The sequence below is a fragment of the Xenopus tropicalis genome, chromosome 6 (genome assembly GCF_000004195.4).
Source record: "Xenopus tropicalis strain Nigerian chromosome 6, UCB_Xtro_10.0, whole genome shotgun sequence".
NCBI lineage: Eukaryota > Metazoa > Chordata > Amphibia > Anura > Pipidae > Xenopus > Xenopus tropicalis.
In genome coordinates this window covers 87,320,723-87,346,202 of record NC_030682.2, presented here as the reverse complement: position 1 = coordinate 87,346,202, position 25,480 = coordinate 87,320,723, and the positions used below count along the sequence as shown (strand labels likewise).

The following is a 25,480-nucleotide window of genomic DNA, read 5'->3' as shown; positions in this document are numbered from 1 at the left end:
CCTCTTGGCTGAAGGCTTGGAGGCTCTGCCACACAGTCCAGTTGTAATGAAGCCATGCGTTCCACAATCACATTTGGCCTTTCAAACTCACTCTATAAATAGTCAAATAACAAGAATTAAGCCCATATATATCCCTATGTATAAAGGTATTATTTTACATAATTATTACACAATACGGAGACTAACAAAGGTTGTCGCCCCCAAGTCTGCAACACCTGCATTTTAGTCAAAGGGCAAATTAAACTTAAAGGGCTTACAATACCTGCCCAGAAGTACAATAGCGATATGACAGTGATGTTCTGCAGCTCCAAAAATATATTTTTAATCTGTAGTGGCCCTTTTCCTGAAGTGCTCTTGATTGATGTAGGCACTTACCTAGCATACTCAGCATACAGTGTATAACTCCATGTTGAATCACCCAACACCCTATGTTGCCCAATAAGATGGCAACCACTTGGTAGTTTTAGCTTTGGAAAGTAGGTTCCAGGTAAAATTTGTGGAAAGTGTATAATAAGCTGAATCAGCTGAATGAATCAGATGAAAGGAATGTGGGACTGGCCATGCCAAGGATGAATGTGTCGGTAGTTGCCCAGCTAGGGCTTTATGCACAAAATGTCTTAATATCCTGAATGTATTGATAATGGGTATGATAAGGAGCTCTTGTCTTTGTATTTATCTGTGGTTGCACTCTCATTGCACCACCACCTAATGGTTTTAAGGGAGAAGGAAAAGTGGAATCACTGGAGGGGTGCCAAAATGTTTGTCAACTCCCAGGGATTAAGATCACTTACCTGATACCCCAGGCTGGTGCTCCTATTAGCAGGAAATCACACCAGCCCATGTTACATGCAGGTGAGCAATCCTCTTCCTTTCTTCTCCTTTCGCTGCAAACCCTCTATTAAAGTGCGGCTTTTCACTCTACTGCGCTTGCACAGCCGGCGCAAAGAAAGAAGATGGAAGAGGATTGCAGGTCTGCATGTACCCTGGGCTGATGCATTTTTTTTGCTAACAGGAGCACCAGCCCGGGGGTATCAGGTAAGTGAATACAATCACTGGGTGGTGCATAACATTTTGATACCCACCACTGATTCAACCTTTTTTCTCCTTTAAAAATGTTTACTGGTGAGCACATCTTTACCTGTTGCTATAGTTTATACCCATGTTTTTGAGTTCCTTAGAGGAATTAGTAGAAAGATACTTACTTTCATTTTATCCACGTCTTTTTCAACATGCATCATTTGTTTGAGTGTGTAAAATGGCCTGAACTGGCAATCGCATTCTGAAATGGAAAAAAAAACCTACACATTTCAAAAAATGATTTGAAAAACGTGCTCCAGGTGAAGATTTCTAATACAGAGTAAGCAAATGTAGGGGGTGTGGGGTTTACTGTATGTTTCAACCTTCTCCTTCTGGTAAGCCACAAGCAAGCAGGAGCAGCAAAGAGGGTTAGTTGGCTGAGGACACTGGCAGGCGGGTGGCACTGACAGCTGAAACAGGTCAAATAACATTATGCCACTGATTACCAGCTAATATAAATCCCAAAGCTAAAATATTTCAGGTTCAGTACAAACATGCACTTAAACTACTTGGGCACTCTTTACCTACAGAGCTGTGGAATTTGTTGGCACAGATATTTCTTTTATTTTTAATAAAAAAATAGTTTTACCTTTAAACAAAGGCCTTTTGTCTGGATTATCATCCCAACATTGCTGCATCAGATCCAATGCTTCGGGCGGACACTCTTCTGGCAGCTCCTCCAGACATGGCCTCTCACTTTTTTTGACACAATAAGATATTTGCTCATCGTTAAGAGCATCTAGGACAAGTAGACAAAAACAATTAGGGTATATAAGGCAACTGCTAAATTGTAAAAAGGGCAGCTAAATGTTTTATAGTTTAGTTTAGTACTGCGGTGTCACTCAGTTCAGCAACAGTGAATGTTACAACATACATCAGTAGCGCTATGTTTTTTTTGGTTTGTTTTTTTTTAAATGTTAAATTCTTTTTTTTTTTTTTTTAACTAGAGTGTCACAAATTAAACTAGATGGGACTTATGATATCAAACCCCACCAATAAATATAGCTGGGAGTAAAAGGCATATCACATCTATGATCTTGGGGGTTACAGAATGCCAGCAACTAAAGTTGAGCAGAAAGACTGCAGGTAGAAGACCTTATAAAACAAGAAAATAAACTGATAGAGGGTCATACTGTACAAACATTACTTGCTGCTTAAATGTTACATGTGTTTATGACTTTGCACTTCAGTATTTAAAACACTGGACTGCTAGGCTAGGCCTCAGACAGCTCTTTCAATGTAGGCAGGGTAAAAGCACACACTTTTCACACACATTTTATAATGGCTCCATTTGCCTCAAAAGAGGTCTCAATATATTCTGGCATATTACCAATAACATATGAGCTCTGTGTATCAATGCACACATATACATTTGCTTTTAAATATTCTGTACAAATAGAACAGATATTCTTACTTTCATAGGGTTCCTTGTTAGTAAAGATCACCCATGTCACTATGCCAAAGCTGTACACATCTGACTTTTCTGTAGGCCTGGCATTCAGAGATCTTAGATGTTCTGGCGCCATGTAGATCAGAGTTCCAGCATTGCTTTTGTAGCTACCTGTGCTTTGGTGCATGTACTTCCTCTGTAGCTTACTTTGCTCTTTAGTCAGTTTGCTCCATCTGTTAAAGGTAGCCAAACCAAGGTCAGCAATCTAAAATGACAAAATAAAGTGGTTTGACTTTGAAGCGTTGTGTTTTAATGGCTTGGCTCTGTTAAAGGTTTACATTAGGAAGTATCTAATGGGAAATAATACACAACTAGAGAAAGTAGAAGTAGACTTAAATACTTTATAAACCATTCAACTCTTTTTCCTACCCTACAAGAAACAATATATTAAAATCAAAAGCGTAAAGGGTGGCTTTGAAGTATATTTCTGCTATTTGTTTTGTTTTACATAATTTCTTGTTTAATATATTTCTTCTAATTATATCTTAAGGACATTCGTGATTTCTCAAATCATTATGGCATGGGATAATTCATTTGCACTTATGGCACATACAGTCTTCTAAACAACAGTCTTCTTAGTTGAAACCACAATGGTCAAAAACAGCCTTTCCAACAAGTATTCACTTTCCCCCCCCCTTTTTTTTTTTAGCGCTGCTAAATATGTATGGCCAAACAGGCTTTATAGTGTACAGGTAACTGAAGCCCTAGAGGATTTGTCTGGGGGAGAAAGAGAAGTGACTGTCTAATACTTCTGCTTCCTCTTGCTGTTCCAATTAAATGCATCCATATGTCACTACACACATGGCAGAGTTCAGCCTGAAAACTCTTAAAGGGGAACTCCTTCTTCCAAACCAAAATTTGTTGAAGAGCCCTACATAACACAGAAACCCCTAATATACCTATCACTGTAATCTGTTCCTTTAAAAACTATGAACAAATAAAAATTTTATATGCTGAAATTCAGCTGCAAAACAGTTCTTCTCTTTCTGCATCATTTGAAATCCTGGCAGGGGAGGAGGGACTAAAACACTTGTAAGATTCTTGTAAAATATAGATACATATTGTGGGTTGCTATATTTTATTAATCAGTAATGAAACATTTTCTTTAGTAGAGGAAACAGTCTAGTTAACTTAGCACCTGGTTGTCTGGTCCAAACAATAGGAGTTTCCTAATTTGGAAAACAAAGGTACTGGTCTGAGAAAGGTGCTGTCACACCTAAACTCTAATTAACATTAACAAAGGGTCAAGGACACTGGAGCCAGCTGAATGGATCCCTGGTGATATGCATAATCAGTCAGGAAGGACAGTCTTTGTGGAAACGCAGACATGACGATTGGAATACCCAAAATGGCGGACGGGTAACTTCCTGTAAATGACTCGTATGTACTAGCATCATTCAAATGGACCAATCAGGAGAGATTTCTAGAAAGTTCTAGAATCCACCCATCACTCCTGTATATAGGTTGGCTTCAGTAGGGCACAAGAAGACTCAGGGCCAGGAAAGGAGTGACCACCGTACCAGATCAGAGGAAATCCTGACATCACAGACCAGGCACTTAAGGAGAGGTATACTTAGACTGTGTAATCTTCTTCTAGAGTTAAGGTTTCATAGAGTGTGTTTATAAGGTGTGGTGTGGGATATTATTATTATTTAGGTGACTGGGTCTCTGGGTTTCACTTTAGCGTGTTTAGTTAAGTTAGTGTGTATATTTGTAGTGTATTGTTTTGTATGACCTTTTTGTTTATATGGTAGTCTCTTGTTTTATATGTTTTATTTACTTTATGATTTATGTTTATGTAAATATTTGTTTCCAATCAATATAAAATCATTTTTTACATTTATTGTTCAGTGATCTCTTTGCCACACTATACTGTAGAACTTCAGTTATATTAATAATCTTACACACTTATGTTTCAAATTGTTACACCGCTTACACACAGCATGCAGGAACTACATAACCCACAATGCATTGCACAGTGACGTTTCTTTCCTTAGTGACATCACATGTGCAGGGAATTGTGGGATTTGGGGGATGATAGCTGAAAGCAGGCAGAAGACAGTTGACTGTAATAAATAAATGTAAAATGATACACTGTAAATAAAATGAAAGTTTACCTTGATGTGAAAATCTTCATCTACTAATATATTTTCTGGTTTTAAATCCTTATGAACTACTTTTTGATCATGTAAGTAGCTCATTCCTTCAATAATTTCCAATATAAAACGGGTTTTAACTGAAAGAGGGACTTCAACCTAACAAGAGAGAATACAGATGTAAAATATGTCAAATAATTCAATTGCATTTACATGTGCAACTGCATGTGGAAGTGACGACTGCATGTGATATCACTTCCCCATCGTTGTGCTTGGCACCCCCCCACCCCCCTCCCAAGCTCCACTGCCGGATTTGCCCAGGAATCATCTGGCAGCAACTGAGGAGGTTTTTTATTTTTTAAAATTGTATTCATTTTAGGCAATTGAGGACGCCACCCTAAAGCTGCTGCCCTTGGGTGTCTATATATAAATAAGGCCCTGCTTAACTCCCTAATTTATATATACTGTATGCTGTGCCTTTAACCACTGATATTTATACAGCAGTAACCAAACATCACTGAATCCACCACTTGTTTTTGCACACAGACACTAATAGTAAAGTAAATTTCACGTGAAGCAAATGCTTCAAATACTTTTAATACCTGTTGTAAAACAGTCAATAAATGTCCATTCCGGATGTACTCCATCACCAGTGAATAGTTCTCATTTTCTAATATGAGGCCAAGAAGTTTTACCACTCGATCATTCTTTAACATGTGCATAATTTTACCCTCTTCAAGAAGTTTTTCATTAGACCTGGAGAGAAGATAAAATAAAACGATTATAGCTGCCCTTTACTTAGAAAGCTACTGCATTTATAGATTGAAATTATACTAAAATGTATATAATATAAGTATAACCCTGTCAGAAGTGCCAGAAAGGGTGTCGATAGGGTTACATTTTAAAGGCACTTGCGAATACCTGGGCACAGAGAAAGTAAGATAAAATGGCGTTGTTCATTACAACGTTTGGGCCTCAAAAAAAATTAGGCTCCTGTAGTGCACCCTATGATACTGTAAGTAAATGAGGAATTTACTGAAAAAGATCCTAAATGGATTCATTTATCGACCTGTAGTGGTAGCTTTGCATGGATAGACAGTCTTGTTAAATCTGCTTGGGGACAGTCCTGCAGACATATGAATGTGTTTGTGAGGCAGAAGTTCCTAAACAAATTTATCCGCACTCACTTGTAACTGTGCTGCAATTGTTGTAGGGTGCTATAAGCCTCTCATAGCCCACCTCCATTTCCCCTTCATCAGGTTCAGATACTGAAGTGAACATACATCAGAGTATGTAGAGCAGAGAGTATGTAGCGTAGTAGAGAGTAATGTAGAAAATTTGCCTCTGTTGAGACTCTCGGGCTGGTGTCACATGAGACAATTTCTCTGCAGGTGTAAATATCCTAGTGGAGGACTGCTGTAATAACTCCAACTTTGCATTATGCATTAGAAGGCAAGGCATCTGCCTGTCACTGCAATGATCTGGATTTCAGCATAAAGTCAAGAAAGTGTAAATTTTCTAGGAGAAATCTGCCCCTTGTATGCACTTACAGGCAGATCTTTAATAATCTGGATGTTGCATTATAAAATAAATGAGGCCATGTGTTTTATATGTTTGTACAATATTTTTTAATAAAACAATACATCTAATAAACTCAAACCCATTAGAAAATGCAAAGTAGCAACACTTACTGAGTATGCATATAGCCAGTATATACTGTTTTCAATACAACCAGTCCATGAATCCGATGATGGCATAAGGACACCAGTCCACATCCTCCAGCATCAAGTTTGTGCTGGTTTATTAGGTCTTCGGACTTCATAATTATATTCTCCAGAGATGTACCTTCTGCCATGGTACTCCCTTGTAAATAGCACAACTGAGCAGATCTTCTATGATTTTCTAAAATAAAAGTTATTGCTTAAAGCAGTTATTGCTACAACACCGGACACAACTTGTGCAACAGCTTGACCACAAATTATCTTTTTGTCTGTACTGGTGGTCATTTATTAAGACTGGCCAAATTTGACCAGTGGGCAGTAATACATGGGAAACAATCACATTGTTGCATTCATTTTTCTACTTGCAGCTGACTGAAAAAGACTGATTGGGGGCTATGGGTTACTTGATAAAGGAGCCCCTAAAGTTAATCAAGTGGTTCAAGTGATCAAGAGATTCTCACTATAAACCACTGCCTCACTCGCTGCTTGTCTTCTCTGCCTGTCTTGCTGAATAAATATGTGCAATGGAGTGTAAGCCCTCCTAGCACAGTGACACTGTCTGATTAGCCCTTGTGATGCCAGTCAAAGTGACTAACAAACACTACAACAACTGACCATAGACCAATAGCAGCTAGTATCCTTATAGCTATTGGTGAAAGGGCAGACAGTCTTCTGAAAATAACCTATGTACAATGCAAACTCATAAGGCACAGCTCATGATTTGCGAAACACTGGCATATATTCACATGACAAATGATTCCCAGCAACAATCCCAATAAGGGATCTTTCCGTAATTTGGATCTTTATACCTTAAGTCTACTTAAAAACCAATAAAACATTAATTAAACCCAATAGGAAAATGGAGTATATGGGAGACAGGATATATGTTGTATATATATACAGTTAGGGGACCTGTTATCCAGAATACTTGGGACATGAGGTTTTCCAGATAAGGGATCTTTACATAATTTGGATCACCATACCTTATGTTTACTAAAAAACATTTAAACATTTAAACATTAAATAAACCCAATAGAGTTGTTTTGCCTCCAATTTGGATTCATTATATCTTAGGATCAAGTACAAGGTACTGTTTTATTATTACAGAGAAAAAGACAAACACTTTAAAAAATCAGAATTATTTGATTAAAATGGAGTCTATAGGAGATGGCCTTCCAGTAATTTGGAACTTTCTGGATAACGGATCCAATACCTGTATACCTGTATATATATAAGTAAATGCATATAAATCTATGCACTGGAGGTTATTTGGAGGGGCTAAACTTTATGGATGTTTGTATTTTTTCAACCCAAATTAACTATGAACTTAAAAAGCTTGTGCTGATTAAAAAAATGTTGAAACAAATTATTGCACTTAACAAGGGACAGGCTGAAACTGAAACTACTTTCACTTTCCAGTGACTAGACACTAGTTCACACATCTGTATAAAATGAGCTGCTCATTATCTCAAAACCTGACAAAACTTGGAAGAGGGTTGTTTATACAGAGCTCATTATCTCTAAACAAATGACCATGTTTAAAGGCAGTAGGCATATCTACTTGTTCTAATGATTAGCACTGAAGCTAAAGCATATTAGACCGGATCCGATTCTCTTAATCGCTTAAAAACGCAGGTGGAGAGAAAAGGACCCTATGCTTCATGTAGCTTTGCCCCTAAGGTTGCAGCTGCTGGAATCTGAGGGCAGAGTCATGTAATGGGCCACATGCACTCTTTATGCATCTGTTACTGGCCTACCCGGATGCATTTCAATACTTGGAAATGTGTTAGTACAGGGAAATGAACTCCAGGAAATTCCAGAGCTGTCAGCAGTTTCAGTTTCGGTTCACTGTATGTTAATTTGTGGCAATAAAATGAGCTCCAACTGCGTTATGGCTGCCACATATGCTGCAGTCGCACTAGTACAGCCCAAAAAGCACTCCAGCTTTTGCACTGGCAAAAATTGCTTACCTTTACCTTAACGAGCAAAACTCCCAGAAGCCCCTGTGACCTGTAAGCTCTGCTGAGAAATGCGGGGTACTAGGAGTTGTACTTCCACAACAGCAGGAATAGCCAAGGCAGCCTGTGTCTATTATCACATTTACCCTGCTGTGCCTAGTAATAGGCCGCTGTGCAGATCTCCATGGCAGCTTGGCTGCTCCCACACAAATGTGGCTGCTGAGATGGGGGTCCGATGAGCTCGGCTTTAAGCTTCTTCCAGGTATCCCCTCAGCAAGAAATGAAAGCCCCCAGACAGCTGGCACACCTCTCCCTCTTCTCTTCCATAATGTATTTGCCGTCCGGGCTGCACTTCCTGGTGAGTGTACAAGTTCTGGTACCTCCCATAATATCTGAAACATACGGCTGTGTCTGCAGTAAAAGGCTCAGGTTACTGCCCTCCCTCCAGTTTTGGCTGAATATAAACACTGTATTCAGGGTTCTTTTATATTCATTTAAAACCAGTTGTTTTTACCACCAATTCCTTTAGGTCAATATTTTATTTTAAGCCGTTTAAAGCACAAAAACTACATGAACACAAAAATGGAAGAGTATTGCAGAACTGTAAGTTTCAAAAAGTGCTAATCAAAAAAAACTAGAAGCTATGTATAAAAATGTATTGTGCACAATAAAGAAATCTTTATCTTTATATGACTAATAGGTTTAACAAAGGAGGCAAAAGACACATGTAAGTCATTTATTTAAGGTGACAGGTCCTCTTTAGGGTTACAGGGCCTTGTGTCAGAGGGCAGTCCTGAGCAGGGCCGGAACTAGGGGTAGGCAGAAGAGGCAGCTGCCTAGGGCGCAACGATTGAGGGGCGCCAGGCAGGAGCCTCTCCTGCCTACCCCCAGTGCTACTTTGTCATTGCCGCCGCCGCTTGTCATTAGTGGCGGAGGCAATGACCGATCTAATCGCGGGGAGGTGGGCGGCGTTGGCCGACCGGGTTGCCTAGGGCGCCCGGTCGGCTTGGCCCGCCCCTGGTCCTGAGACAGGCTATGTGCACTGTTTGAGGAATTGTCACTGGCCTACCCCGAGCCGTTTCAATACCTAAAAATGCGCCATTACAGGGAAATGGATTGCCAGATACAGAGTATTAACAACACTGGTCTTAATTATCAGCAGACCCTATATTGAAGGATATTTGTGCTGAGAAACCGTGTGTGTGCTTTGGAAAAGCAAGGACTATGTCAGCTCCAAAAATAATTTTTTGCATGATGAAAGAAAACATATTTCTAAGCAACTTTCCAATAAAAGGTGTTTGTAAATGTAATTTCTATTGAAAGCAGCATTTGCTGAACTAATACAATGATAGGGCAATCCAGAAGATGCAGAATCCACTATGCGACGATCAGCCTGTATAGATGGAAGGCTAGGAGGAGCTGACGATCGCCACGTAGTGGATCCTGCATCTTCTGGATCGCCGGATCGCCGTATTTGAAATGACCGGATGCAACGTGTTACAAGGTATTTTCTAATAAAGCATTTAAAGTAATAAACGCTGGGAAGGATAGGGCAATTATTGGAGCAGGGTAGAATAGATTGTTTACTTAAAAAATGTAAGTGTTACTTTTCCTTTAAAGGTAACAGTAACACCAAAAAATTTATATATTTCAAAGAAATTAAACTATAATGTACTGCTGCCCTGCACTGGTAAAAGTTTTGTGTTTGCTTCAGAAACATTACTAGAATTTATATAAACCCTGGTGTGTAGCCATGGGGGCAGCCATTCAAAAGAAGAAAAGGGACAGGTTATATAGCAGCTAACAGATAAACCCTGTAGAATACAATGGTGTCTTATCTGTTATCTGCTATGTAACCTGTGCCTTTTCTCCTTTTTTCCAGCTTGAATGGCTTCCCCCGGGGCTACACAGCAGCTTACAGTGTATTTTAATTACAGTGTATTTATATAAACTATAGTAGGGTTTCTGTAGCAAACACCCCAGCTGTACCAGCGCAGGAATGGCTGCCCCCGGGGCTACACAGCGGGTATTTATATAAACTATAGTAGGGTTTCTGTAGCAAACACCCCAGCTGTACCAGTGCAGGAATGGCTGCCACCATGGCTACACAGCAGCTTATTTATATAAACTATAGTAGTGTTCCTGAAGCAAACACCCCAGTTTTACCAGTGCAGGGCCACAGTACATTATATTTCAATTACTTTAAAACACTTTGATTGTTTGTGTTACTGTTCCTTTAAGTTAATACAGAGGAAAACATTGGCTTTTTAAATTACATAGTCTGTAGCCCAGTGGGTTATATAATGATTTAGATCTAGTTGCATTTACTCTTGTTGGACAATTAAATTCTTTTTTAGTCTTAAATTTTAAGCATGGATTTATGTATTTTCATAATTGTTAATGCAATATTTTAAGGTGTATTTTGATTATATTGCAACTTATAAGATGTGTTACGGCAACTTGTTTTATATATCTTGTTATTCAATATCCCTATACATTGTTCATCCTGCTATGACAACAGATAGAAGGAGAAGGTGGTGAAGTAGCAAATAATAACCCGAAGGGTGCAAGTGTTGCCATGGTGATGGGTAAAGAGTGTTCACAGAGAAACTGTTAGGTCCGGTCAAGCTGGTTGATCTCCCATTGGTGGAGCGCACGTTTGGTTCCTGCACTGTGGAAAAGAGGCCTGGTTGCCGGTTACTTGGCAACACAATGACGTCACATACGTGATGACATCATTGCACACAAAAACACATGACGAGTATACGCCAATGGGAGGACACAGGGATTTTGTAGTTGGAAGGGAGGGGGACTATGTGTATGTTATTTAAGCACAATGGCACCTAGAAACAACATATCCTCCTGAGGAATCTTGGTTGACCAAATGAAAAACGTAGGGGAATTTGCACTTGGTCTCTAAATGATTACTTATACAATGCTATTTGTCATATTAAATTTATAGCTAGTTGGGCTTTTATCTTCTATTAAAAAGGCATACCTCACTGGTATTCAGGCCCACATTTGTGGCGAGGCCACAAAGGCCCGGGCCTAGGGCGGCACGTACACAGGGGCGGCATGCCGCCCCGCTGCAGGCAAATTTTCAAATTTTGCTCCCATACGGAGCAATGGGGACCTCTCCCCACTGCTCCGTATGGAAGTTCTAACTTTGAAGCATGTGCGGGGGGGGCGAGGGGGGGTTGTTCGTGCATGTGCGTTTGCGCGGTGGCGGCGGGGGATAGCGGGGTGCCGAATGGGGGTGGCCTCAGGCCCCCCCCCCAAGAAGAAATCCGGCGCTGCTGGTATTCCCTCTCTTATTCCATAGGTTTTGGAGAGTTCATGTATTATATTTGGTGCATATACCTCCTCCATCTGATGAGCAGGTAACCTCCCAAGAGTGACTGCACTGCACTTTCAACGCCTGAAGTTGTTTTACACATGGCATATGGTGCACTGAAATAAGAGATTCACTGCTCTAGAAATTCTGCACCAGGAAAATAGTTTTGTGCTTTCCCACAGAGTTTGCTCTTAAGTTTGTGTGACTGTCCTGCAAAGTAGACTTATTGCGTGAGAGCTGCAAGTGACAACATTTGGATCTTCATCCTTATCTTTCTTCTTTTTGAGTCTGTTTGTCTTTCACTCTGCTGCACATACGCCTGCCAAAGAAGAAGCCAAAGAAGATGGCAATGAAGATCTTAAATACCTCAGGCTGGTCCAGTTTTTAGTGAGCACTGGCCTGGGGTATCAGGGTAGGTGATTATAGTAGGCTTGGCTAATTAACAAGATGAATGTCAGACTGAACAGATTTATGTGCAGCCATGCAGCATGCATCTAAATTAATTGCTAACTAACCATGCAAGATGTAGCCTCAAAATGTGGCCAGTATTAAAGGGGTGAGGTGGCAACCCTACTGGGGGTGCCTAATATTTTAGCTCCCCCACATGATTATACCTTTCATTCTCCTGTAAAATGTCCATGTCACACAGCCCGCCATTTAACTAGCAGTCATCATGATATCATAGAAATACCCCCTACTGCTAAATATACAAATATAAGAAATCGCCATGGAACTCAGTAACCATATAAAAGCCTAGACTGTACATTATGTACTTTCATACTGTAATTTTTTTAATATCCTTGTATTCAACAATAGGGTGACACGTTATCTGTTATAATACATGAAATTTGTGGTGTAGGGATGTGCTTTTGTAAAGTGGTGAGGGCACAAGTGTAGAGAGCTAGAGAGCTGCTGATACCACACAGTGGTGTTCCAGTTAGTGCCGTGCATAACATTAGTATGCATCTAAGTCCACTTTTAAACTTTAGTAAATAGCATGTCCTATGCCTACCAACTTTGCAAAAGGTATTTATTATTTAAAGTTTTTGAGTTGTTTGCCTTCTTCTTTTACCTCTTTCCAGCTTTAAAATGGGGGTCACCTATTATCACCTATATTCCTGTCCAGGGCCCCTCCTATCCCTTCAGTCTCTCTCTCTCTCAAACTTCTGGTTGCTAGGGAAAATAAGACCCTAGCAACTAAATAGCTGCTGAAATACCAAACTGGAAAGCTGCTGAACAAATATCTAAAAAAAACATAAAAATTAAAAAACAAAGACCAGTGATATTGTGATATAGTGAACACCCCTTTAATGAATATTCAGGAAGCAGCTAATGTACTTTCTTTCTGGAAAATGTAAATCTTGAAGAAGTCTATAGAGCTATAGAGTGCCTAGCAGGTACTTCCCCAGAATCATATGGCTGTACTGATACATGTACTTCTGCTCTGCTTGAGCTTTCCTTCCTCCTGCATAATAATTAAATACCAGTCTTTGAAACACAGCAGGTTAGGATGATATGTCATCACTTCTGCTACAGAAACTTTCATATATTGAATAAAGAAAAGTAGGCTTGGATAATAATTTATGTTTTATGCTAAAACCAGCTTTTCTAATGATGATATTTCACTAGCACTTTGAAGTCTGGATAAAAATTACACTACATATGAAGACTGAAGAGTCTGTTTTTGAATCCCAACATTTTTTGGGACTGTATTACTTTTGGTTGAAGAATTTTGCAGTTTCTGCAGCAGGTACATTGGTAAATACTGTATATAAAAATAAATAAACAGTTCTAGTAGTTACTGTATATACTAGAACCCTTTCTGTGTCAGGGTCCTTTTGATATTGCCATGACTTGTGTTGCCAGTAAAACCATGGTGTGGCATTTACCAGAAAGGATCTGGAAATGTAGACTCTTAAGGTGCCCATACACGTGAAGATTCGCTCGCTTGGCGAGGTCGCCAAGCAAGTGGATCTTTACCCGATATCCCCACCTACGGGTGGGCGATATCGTGGAACACGTGGGCTAATTCGATCGTTTGGCCCTGGGGCCTGGTGCAGCAGTACATTATCTTTTACATGACAACAAGCACAGAATCTACAATGTTGACATAAAACTATACTGTATATTCTGCTTTTCTGGGTAGATCACAAGGTACCAACACTGAAAAAGGTTAAAAAACAATATTCTGAATAATAGCACAGGTGATTAAAATAATTCATCTCGTTGTGCTCATATTACTTTGTCTTAAATTTGCTGTCAGTTCTACATGTCCTAACTAAGCTGGCGAGAAAAGAACTGCTTTTTTAAACTTTTTTTCTGCTCTCCAAGTTTTGCGATAAAGTAGGAGACTGTATTATTGTTCATAATTCTGTTAAAGCTTGGCAGGAAAAAGATTTGTTTGCTTATCACAGTCTGAAAATGATAATTTCCTGTTATGTTAAAGCCACCAATTGCAACACACTAGAGTTATGAGTTGAACTTCCCCATTCACATTATCAACGTCAGAGTTTTTTTTATTTGTGTTGCCTCTTACACAACATATGTTATTAATGAAGTAGTATTGAGCAAGCTTTGTGCACATGCCAAAATGTAGCCCATTTGCTGCTAAGCGTAGTTGCAAAAATGTATTTGTATTTGTAATAAAGGGGATGTCCACCTTCAGACAATTGTCAGAATTTGAACAGCCCCTATCAGAAAAAAACATCTTAATTATTTAAAATGTTTAGTTTTAAAGCTACAAACCAGGATCAGCGCTGCTACAATTGTCACGAAACTGCTTTCTAAATAGGGGATTTCCCAAATGAGGATTTAGCAGGCAGTGAAATAGTAAAAAGTTCACACTCAATTGGTTCTGAGCATGCCTTACCTTTCCTGCTTCATTTGCATATCTGATACCATTGGCTGGCAAGGTTCTGCCAATCCGATCAATGAAATGCAAATAAAGCAGGAGAGAGAAGGCATGTCAACTTCCTGTTGGTGCAGACCAGTGCTGTCCAACTCCTGTGATACCGAGGGCCGGAATTTATCTAGCATACATAGTGGAGGGCCGCTAATAGAAGCCAGTTTTGACCACTCCCCTTTTTAAACCACACCCACTTCAAACCACATCCATGTTATCACAAGAGCTTTTAAGACCGTGCCCACATTAATGCTGGTAGCGTAGCATAAACCCAAATGATTGGTGCTCACTGTGGGGATGTCAACCATCATTCATATGTGAAAGAATTATATTATTTCATATTAAGACAGACCTTTAAATCCATATTCCTCCTCCTCCCCTGTGGGTAGCACAGCAACCCCCAGCTCATACTTACACACCTTAGGGACCATTTATATCCAACTGCTAACAAACTCCCAGAACAAACCCTGCCAGGTTTCCCTTCCCACTGTCAGCAGAGGGCAGGAAGAGTATGGCACACACAGGCAGTACTCTGCCTGCACTATGCTGCCTGTGTGTGCCATACTCTGCCTGCCCTATGCCGCCCATGAGTGCCCCAATCTACCTGCCCTACCCTGCCTGTGTGTGACATACCCAGCCTGCCCTTAGCTGCCTGTGTGTGCCATACTCTGCCTGCCCAATGCTGCCTGTGTGTGCTATACTCTGCTTGCCCTGTGCTGCCTGTGTGTGCCATACTCTACCTGCCCTACCCTGTCTGTGTACCATACTCTGCCTGCCCTATGCTGCCTGTGTGTGTTATACTCTGCCTACCCTTCCTGCATGTGCCATACTCTGCCTGCCCTACCCTGCCTGTGTGTGCCATACTCTGCCTGCCCTATGCTGCCTGTGTGTGCCATACTCTGCCTGTCCCACCCTGCCTGTGTGTGCCATACTCTGCCTGCCCTACCCTGCCTGTGTGTGCCATACTCTGCCTGCCCTACCCTGCCTGTGTGTGCCATATTCTGCCTGCCTTACCCTGCATGTGTGTGCCATACTCTGCCTGCCGTACCCCACCTGTGTGTGCCATACTCTGCCTGTGTGTGTCTTGCTCTGCCTGCCCTATGCTGCCTGTGTGTGCCATACACACAGGCAGCATAAGACAGGCAGTACCTACAGTGACTCAATCCTGGCACTGCTCCTGAGGTGTGAACAGGTGAACAATGTGGTTGCTTACAGTCTGAGCCTGACATGTGAACACTGCAGGGGGTAAACAATGCAGAAACTAAAAGGTGTGAACAACACAGGAGATTACATGTTTAAACAATACAGGGGGATTACAGCCTAAATCTGAGGTGTGAGCAATGCAGGGGACCAGTTAATGTCAATACTGATACCATTTAAACCTTACACAAAGGCCATCAAAGCAGCCAGACAGGTGGGGGGCCACACAGAGGGGGGTTGCGGGCCACCAGTTGGACAGCACTGGTGTAGACAATCCCTTCAAAATAGAAGGAGAGAGCAGAGGAAGCACCTGTTGTTTTGCCAGTTGTTGGAAGAGAGATAAAGAGTTAGCAGCCAGTACCAAGTGTTCTGAGTTTAGACTGAAAGGATAAGAGTCTGCTTGGTTGCCAGTGCTTACAAAGTCCTCTGTGGAATCTCCATGAGTGTCCCCTGGTGTGAAAAGGTATTGCTTGTTTGCCTGCTACGTGGGAGCAGCCACCTTTTTCAAGGGGAAGGTACTCTGGGGCAGGTAGCGCTACCTGGGGGGACTTAAGAGCTTTTGGGGAAGGGACTGAACTGATTTAAGGGTTGGGGTCCGGATCCAAGTTGGGACTGGTCACCTACAGAGACTGTGCCAGGAGTGGATAGACTGCACAGGTTCCTCAGGGCAGGAAATTCAGTTATCCCTAAGCTGTTTTACATTCTATTTCAACAGCTATATAAAGTTTGATATTGCTGTGCCAAGGAAGGGTTACATAATAAAGATGAATTGCAAAAATATTTTGTCTGACAGGGGCTCTTTAAATTTAGATTATTGTCTGAAGTTGTACATCCCCTTTAGGATGGATTCAGTTCCATTGCAACAGCATGCTGCAACCTCTCATTCAAAGTAACAAATTAATTAACCTCTTAAGGGAGGGGCAAAAGTTTAAAAACTTGTGGGTCTACACAGGTTTCTGTAACTACCACTTCTTGGGTGGGGGTGGGTGTACAGCAAATCTGGCAATGTTACTTAGAAATAATGTGGAGGCAAGGTCATAAGGCCAATTAGCAATGCAACCCCAGAGAGTAGTGCAGAGAGAGGGTATGTGTACAAATGTATTACTTATTACCAGTGCCATTTTTCTAAACATGGCGTCCAGATGCACCCCCGCCGTCCATCCCCAGGATCACGCTAAAGTGCATCCTTTTAGCTCACACACATGGAGTACTGGGGACAGGACGAGCAGAAAACTTCAGCGCACCTAGACCCCAGTGCTCCATATGTAAAACAAAGTTTCGGTTTGGCTGGGCAGAATGGCACCCCTAAATTTGTACCACCCTAGGACTGGGCCTTTGTGGCCTTGCCAGAAATCCGGGCCTGCTTATTACCCAGCAATGAAACAAAATGATTTTTCAGTGTGAATGAAATGTATAGACCACTCCAGATACCTTGTGCTTTGGTTTAAACAATAATACTTAACTCTGGAGCACCCTCCTCTGTCCAGACTTCCCAGGTGAGGGCCTAATTGGTGCCCTTTCCCAAGTGAGGGCTTGATTGGTGCCCTTGAGTTAACAAGTACTAGAACAGCATTTAGCATAAGGGTTTATATGCATAAAAACAAAGCTCTTTCAACTCCTTATATATTTGTTACTGTGCAGTTCATTTTTATTTCATAATAACTTTTGCATTAAGGTTACCAGATCATATAAAATCAGAGACCCTCCTAAATCTAGAGAAGAATTGCATTAATTACAATCAAATTAATTGCTGTGATTTTTCAGTCTATGCTGATGACTACCTTATTTTAATAGTAATGCTATTATAAAACAACAACTATACTTAAAGAGAGAATATACCTCCCCTTTGACAGCACTAAGTTGGGGATATGTTAAAAAGGTACATAAACATCAACTTATTACATAAACATACAAGTTTCCGCAGATTAAAGGAAAGCTCAAATCCAACAAGCTATTTCCTAAGATGAACTATATTCTTCTGTATATATACAATCAAAGAATGATTATTGCCCACAATTTCTTTATTGAATATATAGTAAATGATAAATAGGTTTCAGAAAGGGAATCTATTAGTCATATCCCACTGATAAGTCCTGAATTAAATATAAGAATAAACAGCAAAGATTTCAGTGGAATAAAAACAACAACATTTATTGGCTCAAATAAACAAAAACATGACTCATAACAAAAGCATACTATACCAAAACATGACCAGGTGCATCCTAATCTCCTAACACGTTTCGCACCATGTGGCGCTTCATCAGAGGAGGTGTGGTTTACTTGTGTCACTTCCCTTATATACCCTTAGTATTTGTAATATACAGTGTACAGGGTTGCTTAACTAACCCTCTATCAGGCCATTAGTATATCAAAAAATCTTTTTAAACATACATGGCCATGGGTTTTCAGACAACCCTGCATATAGCACATATCATATAGTTGTATTAGAATGACACCAAATAATTCAAAGTTTACAAAAAACCACTAAACAAAAAACAAAACCAATTAAGTGATTACATCATTAATTACATAAATAAATCTACATCTAAAGACCTATAGAAGCAGACATCTTAATAGATAACTGCGTATTAAAGTGCATAACTGTGCATAGAATTGTGCATAAGATTCATTTAAATAATCCTATAAAGCACTTAATGTTGTTATTGCATCCAGGAGATTTCCTAAATTACCATAACTACAATAGCTATAATAATAGCCTTATTTTAACCTCATATATCATTTATTGTAAAAAATAAAATTTAATTTATATATTAAACATAAAAACCTAGAAACCTCCAAGATGCATAAACATCACAAGTGCACAATAAATACATAATATAAATAATAATACCAATAAACGTAATAAATGTAATTAATATAATAAATGTACATAAATGTAATAAATATAAAACTGCCCATTACTTTACAATTATGAGATATTTATCTATCTCGATCTTTTCATAATCACAATGTGATATATAGGCATAGCATGTCACAGCAATACATGCCTGTTGTAAGATAATGAAAAATAATAACATTGAATACCTAACGCAAAGGTATCAAAGTATAAGCAACAACATTTCCAGCTGTGTTTTGCACATTTGCATTATGCAAATATAGTCTTGTTATGTAACAGTCTCACAATATTGCACAATAATAAAGATGATAAAATATGCTTGGATTTTTGAGCAACTCCAAAGATCATGAAATATATCCCCTTCATATTGCTATCTTTCCATAGCTTGAATTCTTATGGTTCCATAAGAGATTATAAACAACAGAAACATTTTAATAAAACTTCTCTATATGATTAGGTGCAGAGCAAAACTTCTCTCTACATTAGGTGCTGAGCTCACATTTTTCCTCTGTATCCAAGTCAGGTAACAGTTGTAAGCATTTTCCTGCTCCCACTTTCCCCTTTAAATAATCAAGCAATCCAAAACTATAAACTCTGATGGAGCTCCCTTGGTTTCACCACTCTTTTTTCAAGTACAAAGTACAAAGTTTTGTATAACTTGGCACAGCATAAAAGTGATTATTTGCCTTGACTCCTTTCAGCTTTTTAATGGAGGTCACTGACCCCAACAGTCAAAACACCATTGCTCTGTGAAGCTACAATTTTATTATTGTTGTTACTTTTTATTACGTATCTTTTTATTTCTAGCAACCAGATAGCTGCTGAAATAGTAAACTTGAGAGCTACTAAAAAAACCATAAATAATTCCAAAAACTCAAAAGAATTTAAAGGTAAACACCCCCTTTAAGGAAGGATTAAAGAAAAAGACAAATTATTTCCAGGAGTACCAACTTCTCTGTATAGAGGGACTAACTAATAAAATTGATCCATTTGATCAGTATTTTTTCTGCCAGTCTTGTGCTCAGTGGGGTGACAGTGTGGAAGGTGAACATTGTAAAATGCATATATTTAGACACTTACCTTAAAGGAGACAAGAGCCAACTGCTCTTGTGTAGAGAATCTGAAGATACAGGAGATAGCAACTGAAAACTCCTCTGCACTTATTTGTGACTATGGGGCCAAATCACTAAAGGTCGATAACACTTATCACATGCTTTTTGCGAATAGAAATAGTACTAACGCATGATTCACAAACACATATGAAGCGTTAAACGCGCAAAATATCGCTTGAATCTGTGCGAATATTAACACCTACTTGGGGCAGGCGGTACTTAAAGAACATGGCGGTTCATGAGCTTTTGGCAACACAACATGGAGTTTGCAGTCAGATTTTTTCAAGTATGTGATCGTCCAAGAGTGATGCATCCTCCAGTTTTTAGGGAAATGGTAATTTTCAGAACGTTAGTTTTCAGAAAGTAATGGTTACGTGCGTAATATTGTGCGCTAATATCACATGTGGTGGAAAATAACGCAAGATATCGCTCATCGCGAATTAAGTAACGCAAAGAACATTGCTTCTTAATTATGACAAGTGTCCTTTTAGTGAATCGAGCATTAAGTCGCAAAAAATAAGATGTGAAAATTTTTTTAACGCATGCTATAAATAGCGCTCGTTTTATCAACCTTTAGTGAATCGGCCCCTATACGTGAAGTTCAGTAGGATGCTTTTCTATGCAATAGACTCAGCAAGGAGGGGGTCAAATGATGCAGCGGATCCTCTCTGACCCTGGCCACCCCAGCCACAGTCTTTTCACGCTCCTACCATCAGGCAGGCGGTACAGGAGCATCCAGACCTGCACCAGTAGATACAGAGACAGTTTCTACCCACAAGCCATCAGGCTTCTGAACTGCTGACATTCTGCCCAACACACACTCCCCATAACTACTGGACTCTTCGCAGTGTCACTTTAAGAAAAACCACAATTTCAAATATTTCATTGCATTTTTTATTGTAAATACTTGTACCTTTATTGGTCACTTTTATTATATTTAATATTTGTATTTTTTTTATTATTATTATTATTTTTTTTTGTCTATGTAAAGTTGGGAGGAACACGGGTCAAAAAATGTCATTACAGTAATGATACTTCATTGTTATTTGTATATGACAATAAAACTTGAAACTTGAAACAAATGGAGGGCATTGAATGGGGGCTTTTGTTTGTGGGACGGTTTAGTCTTTCTTTAAGTGCATGCCTATGACAGTAGAAATATTTATTTACTTATTTTATTTATTACTTATTTATGCTGCTAAAATTAATGATTTGGGTGCATCTCAAAACTTACAAATGAAAAGTGCATTTACTGTGGGTAACTACTACCATCTAGTGGAGAAAAATCACATGTTGGCTACAGCACTACACTGTAATATCTGATAGCCCACAAGCATTGTTTCAGGAATATATATATATATATATATATATATATATATATATATATAGGATATAGGGGTTTATTTACTAACTTACCCATCAGCATTTTTTTTATTTTCTAACTTGTATTAATCTGCAATCAAAGCAATTGCTGGTTTCTATGGGTAATTGTACAAGCCCAATTTAGCTGCAACAATATGATTTGTTGCATTTAGCCACTAGAGGTCTTACTGGTTTAGACCAGCAGTGTAAGAGTTAGATTGTTAATAGTATTGAGATTGTTAGCTAGTTGTTGGTAGTTGCAGATAAAGGTGTGCAGCAGTTTATGGCTACTGTTGGAGGCATCTAATAAAGTCTGTGTTGCAAGATGATGCAAGAAGATGTGTGTAACCCATCTTAACATTAGCATGTGTGTGTGTGTCTAATAATTGGCCTCTAATGTGTCAGTCCCTTTCTGCACTTGGCATTGGCATTTTTCTGGGCCAGATTCAGTTCTGTGAGAAAAAGTTATCTCATGTTTATCATGTGAAAACTCATGGACAAGATTCTATTTGAGGAGAAAAAACTTTTCTCCTAATTTAATTCAGTTTTCCCCATAGGCTTTAGTAGAGTTTTTACATTTACAACAGTGAGATACGTTTTTCTGAATTGAATTGCAGCTCAAATTAAATCTTGTCCACAAGTTTTTACATGATAAACCTTTTTCTCACTGAATCTGGCCCATTATGTTGAAACTTTCAGAGCAGATAAATGTCTGTTGCTGCTCAAGATACCTGCCATAATGGCAACCACCTGTCACCAGCAAACATGTTTCATTCACTTATTGGCCTGGCAGACCCTCTGACGGTTTCAGCCGACTTGCATTTCACCCCAGCTCCCTGCACTGGAACTGCGGTGAGGGATGGATGTGGATGGACCAACTTGGTCTCAGCCACTTTCTATTCATTCCCATGGGATTTTTAGAAGTGTATTTATTAAATGGTAAACTCTAACTTTCACCCATTGATAAATACACATATGAGTGAACAGAGAGTGGATGAATTGTTCTGTGGTAAATTCTAATCTCACATTTTAAATAATCTGCCCCAAAGCGTGGGGTCAAACAGACTGGCAGTTATTATATGTTATGTGATTATGTGTATTATAAGTTTATGTGCACAAGTTTTAAAGGCAATTTTGTGTGGCAATGTCTTTCTTAGTGTCTTAAATAGTTATAATTGTTTAAGTGCTGCTGTTGTGAGCACTTTAAGACACATTATAGTTGTCTGGCACTGCTTAATGAATTTTTAGTTTTGGGCAGTTATTACTGTACCTTTTATATTTAAATTGTGTCCCATTTGTGTCTTAATATGATAAAATAATAATATAAGAGTAAACATATAAAAAAGCAAAATATTGGCCTATGCTCCAAATGGATCAATCTTTTGAGGGATTGTTCAGATTACTTCTATTATTTTCTTAAAACAGTAGAAGAAAATTTTTGAGAAATCTGCTGAGCACTAGTAATGTAAAAAAGCAAAAGACAGATTCCTGGGCAATCTGAGATATGATACTTACCTATGCCTAAACTGTGTATGTTGCAGTGGTATCATGTCTCTAAATAACTCACCCTAGCAAAGGTACAATATTCCATTTAAATTTATGGTACTTGAGTAACTGATAATTTAGTCTATTTTAAAGTGCCCCTGTGGCAAGGATTATGTGGGAGAAACAATATAGCCAGTAAAAGAAAGGATCAAAGATCATAAATCTGCTATGAAAGTACCGTAACCCCTGTATGGCTAGAATAGACCTCATCCAACTAGACTGGTTAGAGCATGGGGTACATTAGATTCTCTTTCAAAGGATGGGCCTTCGCTATATGGATGGTGTTTTTGACCTACACCTCCCACTGCCAAGTGGAAATTAGTGATGTAGAAGAAGGATGCCAGTAGTTCTTTTGCAGGAAACCCAGAACTAACACAAGACAATAGGCAAAGGCAAGGCAATAACCAAGACAATAGGCAAAGGCAAGGCAGGTTTAATACAAATGCAGATGGAATGGCAGGCATGCAGATATATTAATATGGCAGCAGAATCAATATAATGTACCACTGCAACCAGAACCAGTTTGGGCAAGTAGATTAATATCCTTAGAGATTCCACCTTAAATCTAAGCCGGATACCCTTGTCACTACTGCTGTCCTTTCACTGAGGCAGCAGAGCTTTTGAGGAGACTACTCCCTGTTGTCTCTCCTAGTTGGAGCACACCATAGCTACTCTTACTAATTAAAGCTATTTCACTTTCCTAGAAAGTGCTATTAAAGAACCTGCTCTTACTATCCCTTGTTCACAGGGTGAACTAGAGAGATTGACCCCCCTCTAGGGCTAGATGCTTCTGGGCCACTTTGGTCCCTGGTTTCCTGAAGCACATCCACCTCAGTCAAGAGAGGAAGGCCAGAGAGGAAGGGCCATCCCTAACCAAACACTATATTAAAGAGATACTGACACCTAAAATTCAACTGTTTTTAAATATTTTATAACATGGTATTTGCATGAGCTTTATAACTTCCTGATGAGTTTACATTACCTGTCTGATCCCCCATGTTCCTCTATGAGGGGGCTGCCATATTTGTGCAGCAGTAGGCCGTTACCATTAGAAGCTATAACTGACAGGTTGCAAAGGGACAGTCAGGTTGGCAAAACAGTCAGGTTTAGGAACTTCAAGTAACAATTACTTACAAAAGCAGCCCTATCAGCAAAAAATGATTAACATGACTTATAGGTAACTATTAATGTACATTCATATTTTGAAAATCATTTTTTTCGTGTCAGTATCTGGCCATGGTGGCCCTAAAGCCTTTTCCTTATAAATGCAAACACTGTCCTGTTCTATGCATTTATTAAATGGGAAGATCAGTTCTATTTAATGTGGTATAAAATCACAGATGTTAATTATCCCCCTTATTTCATTTTACAATTTAGGCTGAAGAGGAATTACATTTGAAAAAATCCAGGACTGGATCATTATCACCATAATAACATGATTTTACCTGACTTCTCTGAGACGTGTTTGTGACAGGTGAATGAGACATCTCTGAACTCTTTGCACCTATATATTGCACATTACACATTGCTACATGCTGATTACACTTAAAATGGCATTTGCTCGCCGTTCTTGTGGACGTAAATGTTTTTTCCCCCAGAAGTATAGTAGGGGTCATTGACTATATCCAAGGCAGGATAGAGAGTGCAAAAAAATGTTTTCTTGTACTTTGCATCCAGCCTTTGCACAATTTTTTTTTAATAATTCCAGTGTAGGGCCCACTACATGCAAACCATGCTAAAATACAGATACAAAGCTTGCATATGTAAATGCTGTTGTATCTATGTCATTATAGAATAGCATTGGTTTACACATACACAATCTTGAATTGTGCTTGAATTTGCAGAAGCTAAAAAGAGTGTGCAGGGCACAGTGGCAGGTGTAAAGTAACAAAGATGTAAAGCTTTCCCTTATGTTTTAGCAGATTACACGTAACAAGCACAACATACCTATATACAAACAGGAACAATTATTCATTCTTTATTTGACTCACAACATTTTGTGATTAAATAATAAATGAAGCCTGTAGTTGTTTTCAAACTCAAATATGTTATTTTTTGATGATAGTGTCCCTATAAATTGCTTTGATTGCTTCTAAAATATGATTCAGTTAAATACATGCTTGTGGGGCTACCTTAATAGTATATAAAAAGTATATATGGTTTGTCTAAACCTCATTATTGTGGAAACCTCATTGCATTCCATGGAGAAATCTGGAATTTATTCTTAAGATATTTTTCTTGTCAAATATACTGACCCAATGCTGCCAACTTCATAGGGGTAATTTACAAGCACAAGTGCAGTGTGCAAAGTGCTAATCAGGATTTACCCACAATGCAACATTTTTTCCCACAATTCCAGGTCATTGTGGTAGCGTGGGGAGTTGCAGTTAAACCTATTGTGCCCATTGTGCCAGAATGGATGCACTTGCATTTTCTAGATCGGATTCGAGTCATGGCTAAAATGTTCATAGTGGGGATGGCATCACTTCTGACATCGCTTGCCATTTCAGTGATGTTAGCATGTGGTTTTTTGGGGCGCAAGTACCTTGTGTCAGTATGAGCAACTTTTTGTCCATTTTAGTTCGGGTGCACTTACGTTCATAAATGAGCCTTCATGTGTTTTACAACCTACATTTTACTTGAGCTATGTATTTATAGATGCAAAGGAAGTCAAGAAACCCAGATGCAGCAAACCAGGATGTACATCTGCTTCATCCCACTGCATTAACCACCAGCATATATCTAGTGATGGGTGGGGCTGCTGAAGAGAACCTTCTAGCAGAGGAAATACCTTTTGAAACAGCATCTCCTTTACTTCCTCCTGTGTATGTAAAACACTAAAATCAGTGCTCTTTTTCCTTTTCAA

The 25,480-nt window shown here is 39.2% G+C and overlaps 1 protein-coding gene and 1 long non-coding RNA gene across 2 annotated transcripts in view; one reads left to right on the top strand and one right to left on the bottom strand.

Annotated features, from left to right (window-relative positions):
• ripk1 (receptor interacting serine/threonine kinase 1) overlaps positions 1–8,654 on the bottom strand; it is an 18,136-nt gene extending 9,482 nt beyond the window's left edge. The window contains 8 exon segments of the mRNA NM_001079035.1: positions 2–92; positions 1,203–1,279; positions 1,667–1,816; positions 2,492–2,732; positions 4,645–4,782; positions 5,226–5,379; positions 6,315–6,515; positions 8,315–8,654. Of these exon segments, the coding sequence (NP_001072503.1) occupies positions 2–92; positions 1,203–1,279; positions 1,667–1,816; positions 2,492–2,732; positions 4,645–4,782; positions 5,226–5,379; positions 6,315–6,478 (1,015 nt within the window). The 5' untranslated portion in view covers positions 6,479–6,515; positions 8,315–8,654.
• Positions 3,672–25,480, top strand: LOC108647900. The gene is made up of 3 exons (XR_001924764.2): positions 3,672–4,094; positions 23,992–24,088; positions 25,273–25,480. It is a non-coding gene; the product is annotated as an uncharacterized LOC108647900 (long non-coding RNA).